At 40.4% G+C, this 15,486-nt stretch overlaps 1 protein-coding gene across 6 annotated transcripts in view; it reads left to right on the top strand.

The window, feature by feature from the left end:
• LOC116225367 (uncharacterized) overlaps positions 1-14,075 on the top strand; it is a 28,892-nt gene extending 14,817 nt beyond the window's left edge. For 2 of the 6 annotated variants that reach the window (XR_016470409.1, XR_016470408.1), the window contains 6 exons: positions 224-379; positions 1,785-1,870; positions 8,474-8,598; positions 9,659-9,779; positions 10,037-10,105; positions 12,864-14,075. Coding sequence is in view for 2 of the 6 variants with exons in the window: in XM_090148980.1 (XP_090005106.1) it covers positions 351-379; positions 1,785-1,870; positions 9,659-9,779; positions 10,037-10,105; positions 12,864-12,870 (312 nt within the window). In the remaining 4 variants the exon portion in view is untranslated. Of the gene's footprint in view, positions 1-223; positions 380-1,784; positions 1,871-8,473; positions 8,599-9,658; positions 10,106-12,863 lie in introns of all 6 variants that reach the window. The other 4 variants (XR_016470411.1, XR_016470412.1, XM_090148980.1 and 1 more) reach the window with 4 other exon arrangements.
• The last annotated feature ends 1,411 nt before the right edge of the window (positions 14,076-15,486 follow it).

Genomic DNA, 15,486 nt, shown 5'->3' on the forward strand with positions numbered 1-15,486 from the left:
GACCCTTGGAAGGCCTTTGGTAAAGTGTTTTTTATGATGCCAAACCCACAACAGTTTGTAAAAATGTGCCTGAATTTCTCTTTGGATTTAATTTAGATGGAATTTTAAAATCCATGTACAACAGTATTTCTGCTTTCTACCCTTAGAAGAACACAAACCTCAGTCATGTTTGAATCCCACTTTCTTTTAACATATCCTTTTAAATATTTTTGTTTCCATTTAGGACTGCCAACGTTACCATGGAAACCCCCCAAAAATAAAGACTTTCCCAGCCTTGTGAGAGCACACCTGCAAGGGCAAGAACGACAGTTAGCCTTTTGCCTGTCAAAAGCAAATCTCCTTCATTCTTGATGTCACCTGAGGACATTTTTTACCCTCGGTATGATTTCTTACCTCAACACTTACTTAAAGTATATGCTTAGAATGTATACAGTTTGAAATATTGCCATGGACCAGTAACAAGCATCTGTTGCTGTCCAATAGCTCTCTTCTTAATATACAACCTCAGTTTCAAGAGGAGAAAGGGCTTTACAGATTGTAGTGTTGAGATTGGAAGTCCTGAAATAACAACATGAAGAACTCACCTCAGTGAGACAAGCAGTCTACAATGAAGTAAGCTGTCTTAATAGAAATCTTTCCAGTGGCTTCAGGAGGATTTGGATCTGAATTACAAAGAGAATTGAAAGAATTCATCTGCTTCTTCCTAGTAGAGAAGTGCAGCACGTTTAGTGTGGAACAACTGGGTACTATGAAAACTCAGCTATTTAGAACTTCAGACTTTTCAACACTGATAACTTCTGTATATGCATAGAACTAAATTTTAAGCAGTCTGATATGTCATTTTATAATGGCAGTTAATTCTGTGTAGATTTTCATAAAAAGAAAATAGATCATTAAAATGGCTTCACATCTTTTTTATTTTATTTTATTTTTTTTCCAACCAGAAAGCAGTTAAATGGTCAGATTGACTTCAGACAATCTGGCGATATGTAAGAATTATATTTCAATATGATGTTCTTAAATGTCTTAAAATTAAAAAAAAAAACCCTCAAGCTGGCAAGGTATTTTTAGTTTTTGGAGCCTACTGTCTTTTTAGGGTGTATGAATTATACATTCTGCTTGTTAAATTGTTAATTTTCTGGTATGTGAAGGCTTTCTGTTTGTATGTATTTCTGCAGCATGGTGTCAGTTTGACAGCAAGTCTGCATCAGAAATGAGCACCACTGGGAAATATAGAGGCTGTTCTTTCTTTTTACTAAGGAAAGGCATAACATAAAGCCCAAACCTAACTAAAAACTGAACTTCAAATACTATTAAAAATATAGCTTTGTGTTATTAATGATAATTCACAAAAATCTCCTATATATTGTTTTGATTGTTTAAGCATACCCAAAAACTTAAATGCACTCCGGTCTCACCTAGGTCTTCTGTTTTAATGTGCAAATTCCAAAACAGAATTGTTTGCCAACACGGGCAAACTGCTGAAATGCCAACTGTAACATATACAGGTACTGCATCTTATGTCAAATGACCCTGCTGTAATCAATAGGAACCCTGCGAAATTAGATTCTATTCCACTGGAGTGTCAGCCCTCACATCTCAAGGAATATGAAAGAATTAGAGGAAAGAACAAATGCAGACCCCAAGCAAAGTGTTTTCACTGGGGGCTGAGTCTAAAGGGAAGGAGATTCATTTAGGCAGAATAGAAACTGTATGTGACAAATGAGTGCCATGACTCGCAGCATCTCAGACTGCAATCTCATCGGAATATATATGTTTTGCAGGACTGGAGCTTCCTGTTGTACACATGACAAGCTTTCAGAGAAGAAACCTGGTGGTTATGAGAGGAAACTTCCACGGAACTACACAGGTACTGGCAGCAGGAGTGGTCGTTCACACAGGGACAGCTCACTGCCACTGTTAACAAAATCCCCAGCCCAGTCACGGTGTGGTGAATCACTTTTGGCTGAACTTAGCAGCTTTAAGTATGATCAAAGTCAAGAATATTTGCAGTCGGTAGGATTTCTGTACATCACAAGGGAAACATTTTGCTAACAAATGCTGATTCAAATGTTGTACGTTCCCACTGCTTCAGTTTTTGCTCTTGGCTAAGTAGATGAATGACTATTTAGTGTTGCTGCATAGCTGTCAGACAGCAGTTGTGTTTCAGCATTAGTTGGGGAGCATTTCTATGCATGCATTTGTGCTCAAAATGACCATTAAGACTTTTGTTGTACGTGTTCACAGACACTCTTTAAGGTGGATTGATGTTGCAGATGGGAGTAAGAGTTGAATGCTCCCATGAAGGTGGGTGGGAGCCCCGATGGAAATCAGATTAAACTGGAATAACCTTACCAGTATCCTGAGTTATTCAGTGGCGAATCTCATGGAAACTGCAGATAGATTAAATGCCTGGGAATTACTATTCAGGGTCAATTTTTTGAGGAATCAAGTACAGAAATGAAATTAATTGTAGAGGAAATTGTGAACTGGCATAGATTTCAGCTCTGTCATCATAAAATTATTCCTGATCCTTTGTCTGGATGCTCCGTGTGAGCTGCCGTTCCCCCTCCTAGTGTTAAAATCACCTCTTTTGTTTGTGCATGCTTTTTGGAAGTGATGAGATTGAAACAGCATTATACCACTTCAACTCAATAGGGAATGATTGCAACTGAAAAGCATTTATTTATTTGGTGTGAATCATTCTGTATTGCATTTCAGTTCCATTCTGAAGGGGAGCTTTGTTTGTCTTTTAAAGGTTTACTTAAACATAAGAGGAAAGGAGAACCAGTCCCTGGCACATTTATTTTGCTAATACTGCTGATGCATACCTCACTTCATAGTGCTGACGTCTTACTAAAGGACATCCAGGACAGTTTCAGCTATTCCAGTGTTTATTTTTACTACATCAAGTCTTTGCCGTTGGTTATCAGGATGTTTGTCAGTGAGAAAGAGAGATAATAAGGAGATACTAGCATTAAAGAGAAGGCTACAAATAAAGATGGTAGGGTTTGCTGTGAATGTCAGTGTTTATGGGTTCTACCTTGTTAGATGAGCTAGATGTTAAATAGTTTGGTCTAAAAAACTAAGCTCATGTTCTATGGAGAAAGTTGCCTCTTGAAGAGGACTTATGTGTTATGAAGAGGATAACAATATTATGGGAAAATCCAAGCTAGAGACAAGGATACACCCTATTCCACTTAGTTTATTCTAGTTATGTTTTTCAGGCCACTTGAGAGAGAAGAGTACTTAGCATATGTAGAGCAAGGCTCCCTTCTGTATTACAGCATTCATACTCTGCTGGGAAAAGTTATGTTGCAAGGTGAGCTACATGAGTCTGTACATAAATTCTCAGAGGCTCCTTAATTGCTGACACGCACATGGCCATACTGACAGCATCTCAGCCCAGCCATGTGAAGTACGGGATCTGCAGCGTTCAAAACCAATCTGTTTTAACATCATGATGCAACATTTGTGCACAGGGTTCTATCAAACCTGTGGCCTCATCCATGGATGGTTCTTTTTGAGACCTGCAGGAGTTTAGTGACTCTCATTTCAGAAGCCCCTCTCTAGTCCCCACCTGAGCTGGTGGGTGGGTTCCAATCACACAAATGGATGGATTACTGATCAGTTGTGTTGTTTGGCCATCTGGCTGTATGGCTGCTGCCAGGCTCATTCTTCAGCTTGATGACCATAATGATTTTGGCAACAATTGTAGCTGCTCCCATTCATTCTTTCAATAATTTCCATTGCCCTTGCCAATTATTTTGAGGATCTTAGTCTTTTCTTTCAGAGCAATGTGTTTTCATGTTTCACGACCTCTGAATGCTGATTTATGTAAGTAAGTCCCTTTGCGGGTGCTGTTCTTGGAGCAAGTTTTACACAGAGCCTGTGCTTTTGAACTAGCTAGTGACAAAATGACTCAGACAATGCTGCTGTAAATAACCTTTCTGCAGACAGAGAATGAAAAAGAGAAAAGCCTCAGCTCTCCATTTTGCTGGACAGGGCACACACACACTAAGCATACAGTCAGACAGAAAAAAAACCCCATACTTATAGGAGCACTGTCAGTAGCAAATTCCAGCTGTTCCCTTGGATATAGCATACAGAGGGACTCCCCGCACAGAACTGGCTTCAGCTGCATTTTATTCTATGGTTTTGTCTATTTTTAGTATTTTGTCAGCCCCAACAGGCTGAAACAGACATCTTCTTGTGTATTTTAAGCTGAAAGAAAACTCAGTGAACACATAGCGAGTCTATACAGGCATCCAGAAATAAAACTGGCATTATAGGATATGAAACTCCTTGCTCTTGAAGCATTGTTAAGGCTTATTCTGTTAAGTTCATACAGGCTGTCCAGCTCACATCTTAGCCCACTGGGGAAAAAAAAAAGAGTTCCCAAACGTGCCTGAAATACTAAACTACTCCCAGGAGGGAAAACCTAAACAAACAATATCCCCCTCACTGAATACATCCAATCCTTCCCTAATTTAAACAGCCACTAACACTGTTATCACCTTCTGCCAGCAACCCTCTTTTGTTGTTCGGAAGGAAGGCTTATGCTGCTTCCATAAGTTTTTGCCACCTCTGTATGTTGCATGCCTTGAACACTCAACCAGCTACTGGGTGCTGCTGAGTTTTAAAGGGACTGACATATGTAGAAAGGGATTCTATATCAAAATGCTTCTGCATTAAGGCTGTGTGGTGACAGGTCATTACGTCACTGCCAGTCACTTGTGCCATCCTTAACATAACGGGCCAAACAGCACAAAGAGTTTAGCAGAATGCATTCAGAATGAGAAGCTGCCTATTATTAACATATACTGGTGTATGTACATATCACAATAAAGCAGATGGAGTATCTCTAATTACCATCTGTAACTCATGAAATTAGGGCCTGCTAGTCTTAGAATCTTGATACAAGAGGTTATATTAGTAATCAAAGCGGTACTTGGAGAAAATCATCAGTTACTACCAGAAATAAAAGCATTTCAGATGTCATTTCCTTGAATATGTCCTTAATAGTTTCAAGTCTTTGAAAGCATGTTCCAGCTACTCCCCATCACACAGCTGCACTGACTCCACGCTCCTTGGATGCAGTTCAAATCTTGTTTTCAGTATGACAAGAACTTTTGTCCATACTGCAGTCCAGCAACAAGATGCATGCCAATAACCAGACAACGAAAATACCTTAGCAAACAGGCAGGGTTCTGGATCCTAAAGCCTTAAAGGCTGGCTAATCTTTCAACACAAACAGGCACATAGCTCTACTACTGGATGCACAGTTAAACTATACGTGAGATGATCACTCCCAGAAGCACGTTTTATGACAGGACCCAACTTCTCCTGCCCAGGTTGCCAATGCAGACAGATTGTTAATTAGTGCTGTGTCTCCTCACATCACATCACATCTGGCTCTGTCTGAAAGGCTGCAGGACACCTTAGCTGCCTAGCCTCAAACATATCGCTTCAGCACAAAGGCAGCTGAAACACAGGGAGGTGATGGGGCCAAGTAATGCCCAGAGCCTGCTGGCATTGCAGCATAAGGATTAGATGCTCGGAGCAAAGTTGAATATTCTCTGAGTACGTCAGTTTGCTCATCAGCCTGAAGTTTGCTCCAGGGGTCTGATAGGAAATTTAATTCAAAGCAGTTGTGAAGTTTTTTCTAGGACGTACTCATCTCACCAAGCTTCCTTATCCACCAGATCAAGGAAACTGCACAAAATGACACACAGGTATGCACAGTTTCATAGCAAATGCAAATATGCACTTTAAATGTGATGTAAATACAGTGGATTGCATTCAAGCATGCTGGAGGTCTACTTAAAGACCAGCATTTGCTTTTCTGAAATGCATACGTAATTCATAATCACCTGCTAACTTCATGAAGCTCTTTATGCTTCAAGGCTGAGAGACCTGTATGTGATATACATCACAATCCCCAAAGAATAATGGCAAAAGAAAATAGGAAAATTCATTCCTTATCGAGATGACTTCTCTGAGGCTTCAAGGACAACTTCCAATTGAAGCCCTACAGAAGGGCTGATCTGTGGAACGTGACTAAGGCTCAGTATTACCACAGCATATGTCAGTCTGATGAGGTGCCTACAGCTCTGCTCCACCATTACAAACATGTAACACCTCTGAATGTAGTAGTTCGTCTGCCTTGAAAATTAAGTTTGTCTTTTAAAGTGCAGCATGATCTTGTAGACAGAAGGAGAAAGAGAAAAAAAATATTTATCATTCCTTTGCCAGGCAGTTTGGTTTGAAAGAAACCAGATGAGTTGTGCATCATTCATCTGAGGAACAAATCTACTCCACAGATTTGTCTGAGAGACAAGTGAGTGCAATCCAAAAAAGCTATCCATTTCAGAATGGGAGGCTTGAATTCCATCCAACAGCAAAATGCATGCTGAGTAGCATCCATTTATTCAGGACAGTAATGGCTTCTTTTAGAAGCACATCGCCTTCATCATTTGTGTTAAACATGGCATATATACCAACAAAAATTCCCGTATCTGTGAATGCAGGCTATCTGCCAGCTCTACAAAGGGAATTTTTCTTTTTTAAACAGCTACTGAGCTAGGGCTGTTGCCTGCAGAGCAGATTTTATATGTTCAGTCTACTGTGATCATCAGGTCTGAGTGCACAGTAACTGGAATTCGTGAGCCTTTCCAAGTCACCTCCTGAGTAAAGCCCTGAACAGACAGTCCCAGAAGTGAAGTAAGGAACAACTTCTCTCCCCGCCCCTTTGGGCAGTTCACATTCAGCAATACCTAAAACAAGAAAAACACCTAGATCCACTTCACTGGGACTGACAGAAACAGAACGGAAATGAGAAACTGATTAAGTGGTGAGCCAGCTTTACTTGCAGTTTTCTTCCCTAATGTGTTTGTTTGTTTTTTTTTTTAACACTTCTTCATTTTTGCTTGTATTCCATTAAGAAAAAAAAAAAGGAAAAAAACTTGGCTCACAAGTTCTCAGTGCCTACACAGATGAAAGCTGTGAGAGGCCTTAAATGACTTCAGCAGGAAACTACTGGGAAGGGGAGTGGTCTGTTTTCTGACAGTCCCATTACACATTTCTAGGAAAAATCTTTTCAAGTTCTGTGTACGAAAACGAAACAGGATTACAGCACTGCCTCTCTTGGAGACAATCTCAACAACACTTTTCCTGCTCCCATGCTGGATTGCTGCAAAGTAATTCCCTTTTTCCTCCCTCCTCTTCTCCATCTATCTCAGGATCTCAGGCTTAGAAATAGCGCTTTATGTTGAATGAGGTTTTAGACTCAACACACTCAATGTCTGCTCAAGGTTTCTTTCAGGTAACCTTCAAGAATACTTCATTCTACAGCTGCATTCCCAAATCCATCCCATTACCCAAGCCCCTCACACAAACTGTTTAGTGAGCTCAGGAGTTTTCCACTTAGTAGCGATGACAAAGCACTGGACTACTGCGAAACCCATGACAGAGGAGCTGAGCAATAGCAGACGCCAGCCAAATAGATCACTGAGGTGGAAGGTCATCCTTGAACTCTATTTCCATTTTTCCCCTCTTGGTAAATTGCTCTGGGAACAATCCTCTTTTCTAGCATAATGTAATCAAGAATTAGAAAGTCACCATCGCTTACGCAGCACAGCAATTCCTGGCCTGACTGACTGTGCTGGGAATTTCAGCTGATGTCTCCACCCAAGCAGCATGTGGAACCAATGTAATGGCTAACACAATTCAGAGCTTAAAATGGAGTGATGCTGCAGTTCCAGCTGGTCTTGTAAGTCAGTACGAGAGATTTTTGGAAGCACTGTAGGAGAAATAGAAATAACAGAGGTGAGGAATGGCTTCTAGTCTGATGATGCAAGATAAAAGCAAAGTAGACAGCATTACACAGCACCATGCTCAGAACCAAGGCAGCATGGGAAATAAGTGCATTATTTTTATCTCTGCTTTTAGAACAGCCACAGCCTTTTACATATGGAAAGGTGATGATATGTAAGAGCCTATGGGTAAAAAAAGAAAGCTTTCATTCTGCTGAAGAAAATAGGTTTGCTGTGTGAGCTAGGCATGGCCTGAGTGCCCTTAACAGGTACTGAGACTCACAGTACAGTGCTCTGCAAATCCCCTTATGGCCTGAGAGCTGCATCTCCCTATGCATCAGCTAAATCCAAGCTAAGTCTAGAAAGGCCTTCTCCATTATTGAGAAGTGACACATACTTTTTGACCAAATTTCTCAGGACTCCCTAGTCTTAACATGCAGAGATCCAGAATCCCTGACAAGGCTTGATGAAAAGGGTTAATCTTACCCTCAAATATACCCCAGTGTAGGTTCCTGCCTCTAAGCAGTTCTTAATTGGCTGCTAATTCTGTAATTTAATGAGTAGTTACTATTTAAGTATTTTAGTCTTTTGCTATGTAATTTGGTAGACCTGCTGCCTACCCAGTGCCCCTGCTTTGTGATTAACTGTCTTCCCAACAGCACCTGCTGCTCTTTGATGGCAAGAAATACTGTTTTGTAGAGAAGTCAAGCCACAGTCTTCAGAAGGAGTCTCCTTTGCATGTATTTATACCTGCATACCTAATCCTCTGCATCTACCACAACTGGTATGTCCTTATCTGCCTGAGAAAATCCCTATTGGCTGCACCGTGCATTGGGATCATAGCAAAGTTCATTGTTTTCAGAGTTCATCCATTAAGACTAACAGTAACACAGGGGGGCTGGAGATGAAATATTTATCCAGTGAAGAGAATCATAGTACAAAATCAAACCGTGCTGATTTGCTACCACGATCAGTGGGTGAGTCATACAGGGCACTTGCATTTAGAAAATGTAAAAAAAAAAAAAAAAAAAAAAAAAAAAAGCACTAGAGGTGAGATCACCCACAAAAATAAATTTAAATGGTAACTTATAAAAATATAATGTGGATTTCTTTGAGAAATCTCAGACATCACAATCAGAAGTACAGCGGTTCTGAAGTAACATTACAATAAACCTTGAGTGCAACATGCTAAACCTGTACATCCCAGTTTCCTATCTGCAGGCAGAAGAAAAACTCGCCCTGCAAACTAGATCTGATCAGCATCTTTCCTCCTAAGTACACTCTAAGCTTTAATTCCCTAATAACCTGGTCTGGAGGAGACAACTCCATGATCTCTAGAATAGTGATAAACAGTTTAAAAACAGTGTGCTTGGGGCTTGCAAGAATCCTCAGACACGCTACTACAAATACAATGAGCCTTTAAAATTACTAGGTTGAATTTGTCATCAAACCAACTTACGCAAAGCTTTGGCTTTTCTGCTTAGAAATGAACTCAGTATCATTTCACTCAGTCATTAGCTGGGATTCTTTAGTTCTGAGGCAGAATTCATATGCAGCCGATACAACTGAAGCACACAAACAAGCTGAGGGGTTTGCTAAAATAAAACTGTAGGATGTCAATGCAAATCGACTGTCAGTGCAAAAAAAAGGTATTTCAAAGTGTAATAAGTTAACTACACAGCATCTAATGAGCAAAAGGGATATTGATTGTTTTCCAGTCCACTTCTTAAACAAAACAGAGGAGGGAGGGGGAACGGCTCAGACAGCTCTTGAGAGTTGTCCAACTTAAAGAATTTTCCTGTAGATGTGCTCTAAACCTTATTTACGCTTTATTCCCTGGCCAGGACTGATTTTCCCAGGATTTCAGGGATTCACTTCAGCGAAGTGCAGCTTCGCAGAGAAGAACACACAGCACCTCACAGATCACAGCCCTAAGAAGGATCCCAAGCAGCAACTGCATATTCTGTACGTAAAACTACTCCATCTTATAAAATCATCTATAAGAGAAAAAATATCTAACAGTAAAATCAAATTAATGTAACAAAAACAAAAACCAAACAAGTAGAATTGTGGCTAATGCAATTGTTCTGGGAAAAGCTATGAAGTAGTCACTATGATTTTTTATCATGTTTCTATCAGCTAGAATTAATAACTTCTAAAGTCTGTTTTACTTCAACTTCTGAGCACCATTCTACATGTGCAAAGTGCATTTCTCATCCCAGGAAAAGTCCTCTCCAACCCACCAGTATTTTCAAAGGAAAAGGGAAAACAACAGCAAAAGCTTCAAAGAGGTGAGTGATTTCACCCCCTTACATGTGCAACGCGTTCTCTCCTTTACAGTGACACAGTACAGAAAACAAGATGTAATTAAAGCAGTTCCTTTGCCAAATGCGAGGGACCTCATAAAGAATTGACACACAATTCTGATTAGAGCTTTCTTGTCTTAAACAAAACTAAACTTAATATAGGATGTAATGCAAACAGAATCATTCAACGATTTTTTAAAGGCAAGAGACTGCAAAGTGCTGAGCCTGTAATCAAAGGAATGCTCAAGTTTCCAAAATAGCAATATTGAAGGAAACAGGGATTTTTATGTAGTACAGTACAAGCCATCATGCAAGAGAACCAAAAAGCATTTGCCATTTTACCTTATACACCACGACAAAAAAGCTTTAGTCTAGTATGACTTTTTCTCTGGTCTATCCAAATGAACAAGTCTGTTTTTAGCCACAGACCAAACGAAAAGCTCACACGTTTCAGAATGTGATTTTGAAATTTAGGATGAAAATTGTTTTTCTAAGGAAGTGATTTTCATTCTGTTATATTATATTGAAACTGTCCATACAAGGCAGATAGGAAGAGAATCGGACAAATCCACGAAGCAGGGTTTTGTTTGTTTGTTTTTCAGTTGGAGAAAAAATTAAGGCAAATTAGAATCAAAATGAAAATTAAAAATCTGTGGTAATACAAGCTAAGCATGAGGTAAAGTTCACCATTAACGTGCAAAATTTTAAAAGGAGGCTCAAGGCCCACTCATAAAAGATTCAGCAATAAATAGACTTTACAGCGCAGTGCAAATCCAGATGCTGTCTCTCTCTCACTGTACTCACGTTGCTGATTAACTGAATGCACATCATTAGCAGAACAGCAGGGTTAATTCAAAGAGAGCCAGGAAACGCCACACGAAGCCTAGGTGCTGTTCTGTTGAGCTGCAAGAACTTTGCTAGCCACTAACCTATGTCTCACAGTATCCAGCTAACTCAGCACCATCCCTACTAAAGAACACCCCATAAATACCTGAGGTCAGAATTCCCTTCCTTCTGAATAGCGTTAAAGCTCTCTGACAAACTGCGTGCGAAACACAGTTCCCAGGAATATGGATTACAGACAGCTCTTCAAGATGTATTTTGAAAGGATGGATGTGGTATTGAGGTGGCTGGAAGTTGCATATAGAAACAGCAAGAGCAGGTATATTTGTAATGCGAGCTGAACCTCAATTGGCATGAACTATCTTTAAGTACGCGGCCTGTATGAGGATAGCATGCACACAGTACAAAGGGATCTCTGTTCCACATCTGGGTGTTGTACCAGGAGCAGAGGGCGGAGGGAGGGAGGTGAAATCTGTGATTCTGATGGGAAGGAAAGATGCAAGATGCTGGCATCTGGCAACCATAAGAGCAAATGAGGTAGAGCTGGCCCCTGGCTGCCTGCCAGCTAGGGCGTGTGCAGGGATCACAAGAGCTGGTAACCCCTACTGGGAGGTCAGGATGGTAGGAACAGAATTACAGCACACTGTCCTACTTCAACTGAAAACTTCCAACTTTAGAGAGCGTAACTCTACCAAAACATTCTATGATTAATTTTAAAAAGGTATGCAGTCACGCTTCATCACAAACGACCAGGTCCACAAAACATCCAGATCTAGAGGTCTGGTTACATTCACTGGGAGTTCAGCCTTTAAATACCCTTACAGTTCCGACCAAATATTTTAAGTTGGACTTTTCCCCTCTTTTTTAAGCACGAGGTACAGCCCTCACTTTGAGACAACTCTCTTTCTCTCATGACGTTTTTCAGACTTGCATTTCACTGCAACTCTTCACGAGCACTGCAGCCTGCAGTGCCTTACCCAGCAGCACTATCTCTGAAGTTTCAAAGATAGTACTGATGTCTCTCTGCAGTTTGTACCACTCACTTCAGCTGCTCATCAGCCTGCTCCAGTGCTACCAACTCCACTTACAGGCTGTTGAGACAAACTTCTCTAATATGACAGTCACAGGACAAGACGAGATTACAGATTCTGAATGAATTACTGCTTAAACTCAGTACTAAGAACATTTTAAGCAGCTACATTTGCTCATAGATTCTCGCAGTGCTGAGGTCCAATCTCAGCTTTTTAAAAAGCAAGCTTTTAATTATGAGACAAGAAACAATAGCTTACTTCAACATGAAAAAGAATACACCCACTATTTTTCCATGTTCTGTAATTCAAAAATAGGTCAACCCATTAACTTTAAAGCTTTCGAAAAGATCTAAACTGAAATATAAGGTTCAATTTCCTTTTTATTTTTTAAGCCAGACTCAGAGATTGAAAAGTTTCAGACTAATGGCTACCTTAAGGTAATAAAAGGGGGAAAAGTTTTTGAATTATGGATCTAACATTGCCAGAACAGATTGATTCCATAGTAAATTTTTAAACAGAGAGTAAATTTTTAAACACAGATTAAATTTGAAACATTTAAATAAGACCATCGTATTAACTATGTGGCAATTCAGAAGTGCCAGAGGGCCTATAATTTGTCACACTGCACATACAGACCTCCCTGGCTTTTCTTTACTTTATTCTATAGGGCACCCATTTAGAATGCAAACAGGGGCCAAAGCGCACCTGAGCAGCATGCCTACCAACTCAAGAGACTTCCTATATTTAATGTGAACCAGACAGAACCAACACATACTGAAAAAAAGTGATCAGAAAATCACATTGTTTTTCACTCCATACTTTAAAAACGTAACTCTGGAGGCTAAAATTATTGTTTTGACCCTGTTCAGCAGTTAATGACAACAGAATGACAACAGAAGTATAATCAGCAGAGCGTTGATCCCCAGCGTTTCTAGGAACTTTCTGCGAGAGCTGGAGGAGCACCTTGTATAGATGGTGTGAAATAAGGTCCCTCCATGCATCGGTCACAGTGCACAACAGGGACCGGTTGTCAGGAACCACTCCTAGTGGTGCACCTGAGTTTCAACCAAAGGAAGTGACACAGCTTCTGAAATGCAAAGGCTAACCAGACCAACCCTGGTGCTGTTGTTCTGTGCTTCGAGACCCAGTGAACTCAAATGACTGAATGGACTGGAGAGCGAGGCGTCCCAGAGGGCTGAGGAATAAAAGCAGCTCCAAACCACCCTATTATGAGTCCAGTCTGGTATCCCTAAGGGCTCCCAGTGCCAAAGGTACGATTCACTGGAAGCCTCAAAGCAATCTGTGGCAATGATGACTCTCGATGTCAAGCCTCTCCTCCTGACTGCTTCATGGAAATGTTCAGAGCATAGAGGTGAGAGACACGGGAGCTACCACAGTCACTCACGCTCATCCAAAGGCTGACTGAACAAATTCAGGCATCGAGCTGCTTACAGCAGCCTAGCATACCACTGAACCACACCCTTCAACTTATTTCCAGAAATCCTAACATGACTGTAGTCTAAGACTGTCTTGGGGTTTCCATCTGAAGTTCAGAACCTGTAAGAAACGCTACTGCGGCATTCAGGGCAGTGTTCTGCGCTTTTCAGGATTCTTTGTCCTTAGGCTTCAGTAGAGTCCTGCTGCTCAAACAAACTCAAAGAAAAACTGCTGGTTCAAAATACTGCTAAGAAAGTCAAACCCTCCAAAAACTAACTTCTTGGAGATATCCCATATTTGCAGTCACTTCATCCTGAACTAATTTGATTTTAAAAGTAACGTTAAGCAAGTTGCCAGTTATTACTTCTGAAGTATTTATTTTTTTGTTGTTGTTGTTGTGGGAGGAAAAGAAGGAGAAAGGGAGGGAGAAGAGAAAAATCAAGCTATTTAGCTTTCTAACTATTTAACATAAAACCCAAAAGAGCTCCATCTGGCAGCCAGCAGGATTTCTAAATAATCTAAATAGTATCTACATAAGAACCAGGCTGTCTGTAGAGTAAGACAACTTCAACTTTTACAGCCACAAGAAGCCTTTATTAACATAAAAGGAAATTATATATATATATTAAAAAAAATTAAGTCTGAACAGGAACAAGGGTCTGGCAAGCTGACAAAGGACCCCAGGAATCTCTGCATTAATCTTGAAGTGCAGCTTTTGACTTTGTCTGCATATAGTGCCATATACTGTGCGGTGTAGAAGAACAAACAAAACAAACAAACAGAACCCTTCAGTTCAAACAACCATAGTATAATAAAACCAGTTCTAAGAAAAGATTCAGATTTATTAAAATACATTATTCCTCACTTTGCAATACAGGAGGACCCCTATTGTTTTAGCATAGTGGAAAATATTATAATAAAGTAATTACACAGACTTCACTGAGTCATGGAGACTCTTCATGTCCATAGACATCCTTCTTCATTAAGAAAATGGTTCATAATACCATTAATTATGTCAATTAAATATACCTTTGAATCACTCTTTATATAAAATCTTGACAATTCATAATTTCCATGCAAATAAACACCTCTCCACGTTTAATTTTCCAAGTTATTCCTAGGAAGGAACTAGCCTTCCATTTCATACCTAACCTATAAATTTTTGGCCCCATTTGTGAACAAGCCAAGCCCGGTGGTGTTTTGGTGCATTGCACAAAATACTTTATTGGCCTGGATGCCACTTTCAAGCTGCCACTCAGATTTTTTTTTAAGCGTCTTGGCAGAGAGCCTACGAGTGACACCAGCAGGCCCCAGAAAAATGTGTTGTACTGATCCTGTGAAGACAGGGCAGACTTGGAGCTCTTGCTCTTCCTGTAGCTCTCCTGGGCTCCAGGAAGAGAATCTCTATGTTTGTCAATGCCCATCTGGCACCTTACATGGGCAGCAAGAACAAAGAATTGGAGTAAAATGTTCTGCTCTCTACCATCTGCTTCCCCTGTGAAGTCTACACAAAGAGCCTGCTGGGGAGAGGGATAAGGAGGCAGAGAGTTAAAAAAAAGAACAAGAAAGCACCTTAATTTACCATCCAACTGTTCTGGCAGGTATACACTTTTGCCTGTACTTCTCATGTCAGCCCTAGAGACCCACTGTTCCCTACAGCAATACAGCTGTTTGACACAGCATTTCAAACACTGCTAGCCCAATGTCTTCATTCACAAGCATCCAACAGCCTGGAAAAAAAAGATCCATTGTTTGAGATCTGCTGTATTGGATCAACCTCTGTTCTATCTAGAACAGGAAAATTCCTGTGGGTTTAATAGGAGGTATTACCCTACAGATTTTCTCTGGTTCCACCTCCTTTCCCATCAGCCACATCCCCTCTTGCTGCAAGGCTGCATACACCATGTGTTGGCTCGACCCCTTCTGTCTCTGACAGAACTTTGGCCAAAAAGAGCAGATTTTCTGCTACTTTGATCATTTCCTGTGGTAAAAAGTGAAGGGAATTATCTGACCCATGGACCCATGGTCTTACCCCCCTTCCCCCCTCTTAGTTTT

The sequence above is a fragment of the Phasianus colchicus genome, chromosome 12, assembly GCF_987193195.1.
Source record: "Phasianus colchicus chromosome 12, bPhaCol1.hap1.1, whole genome shotgun sequence".
Classification (NCBI taxonomy): Eukaryota; Metazoa; Chordata; class Aves; order Galliformes; family Phasianidae; genus Phasianus; species Phasianus colchicus.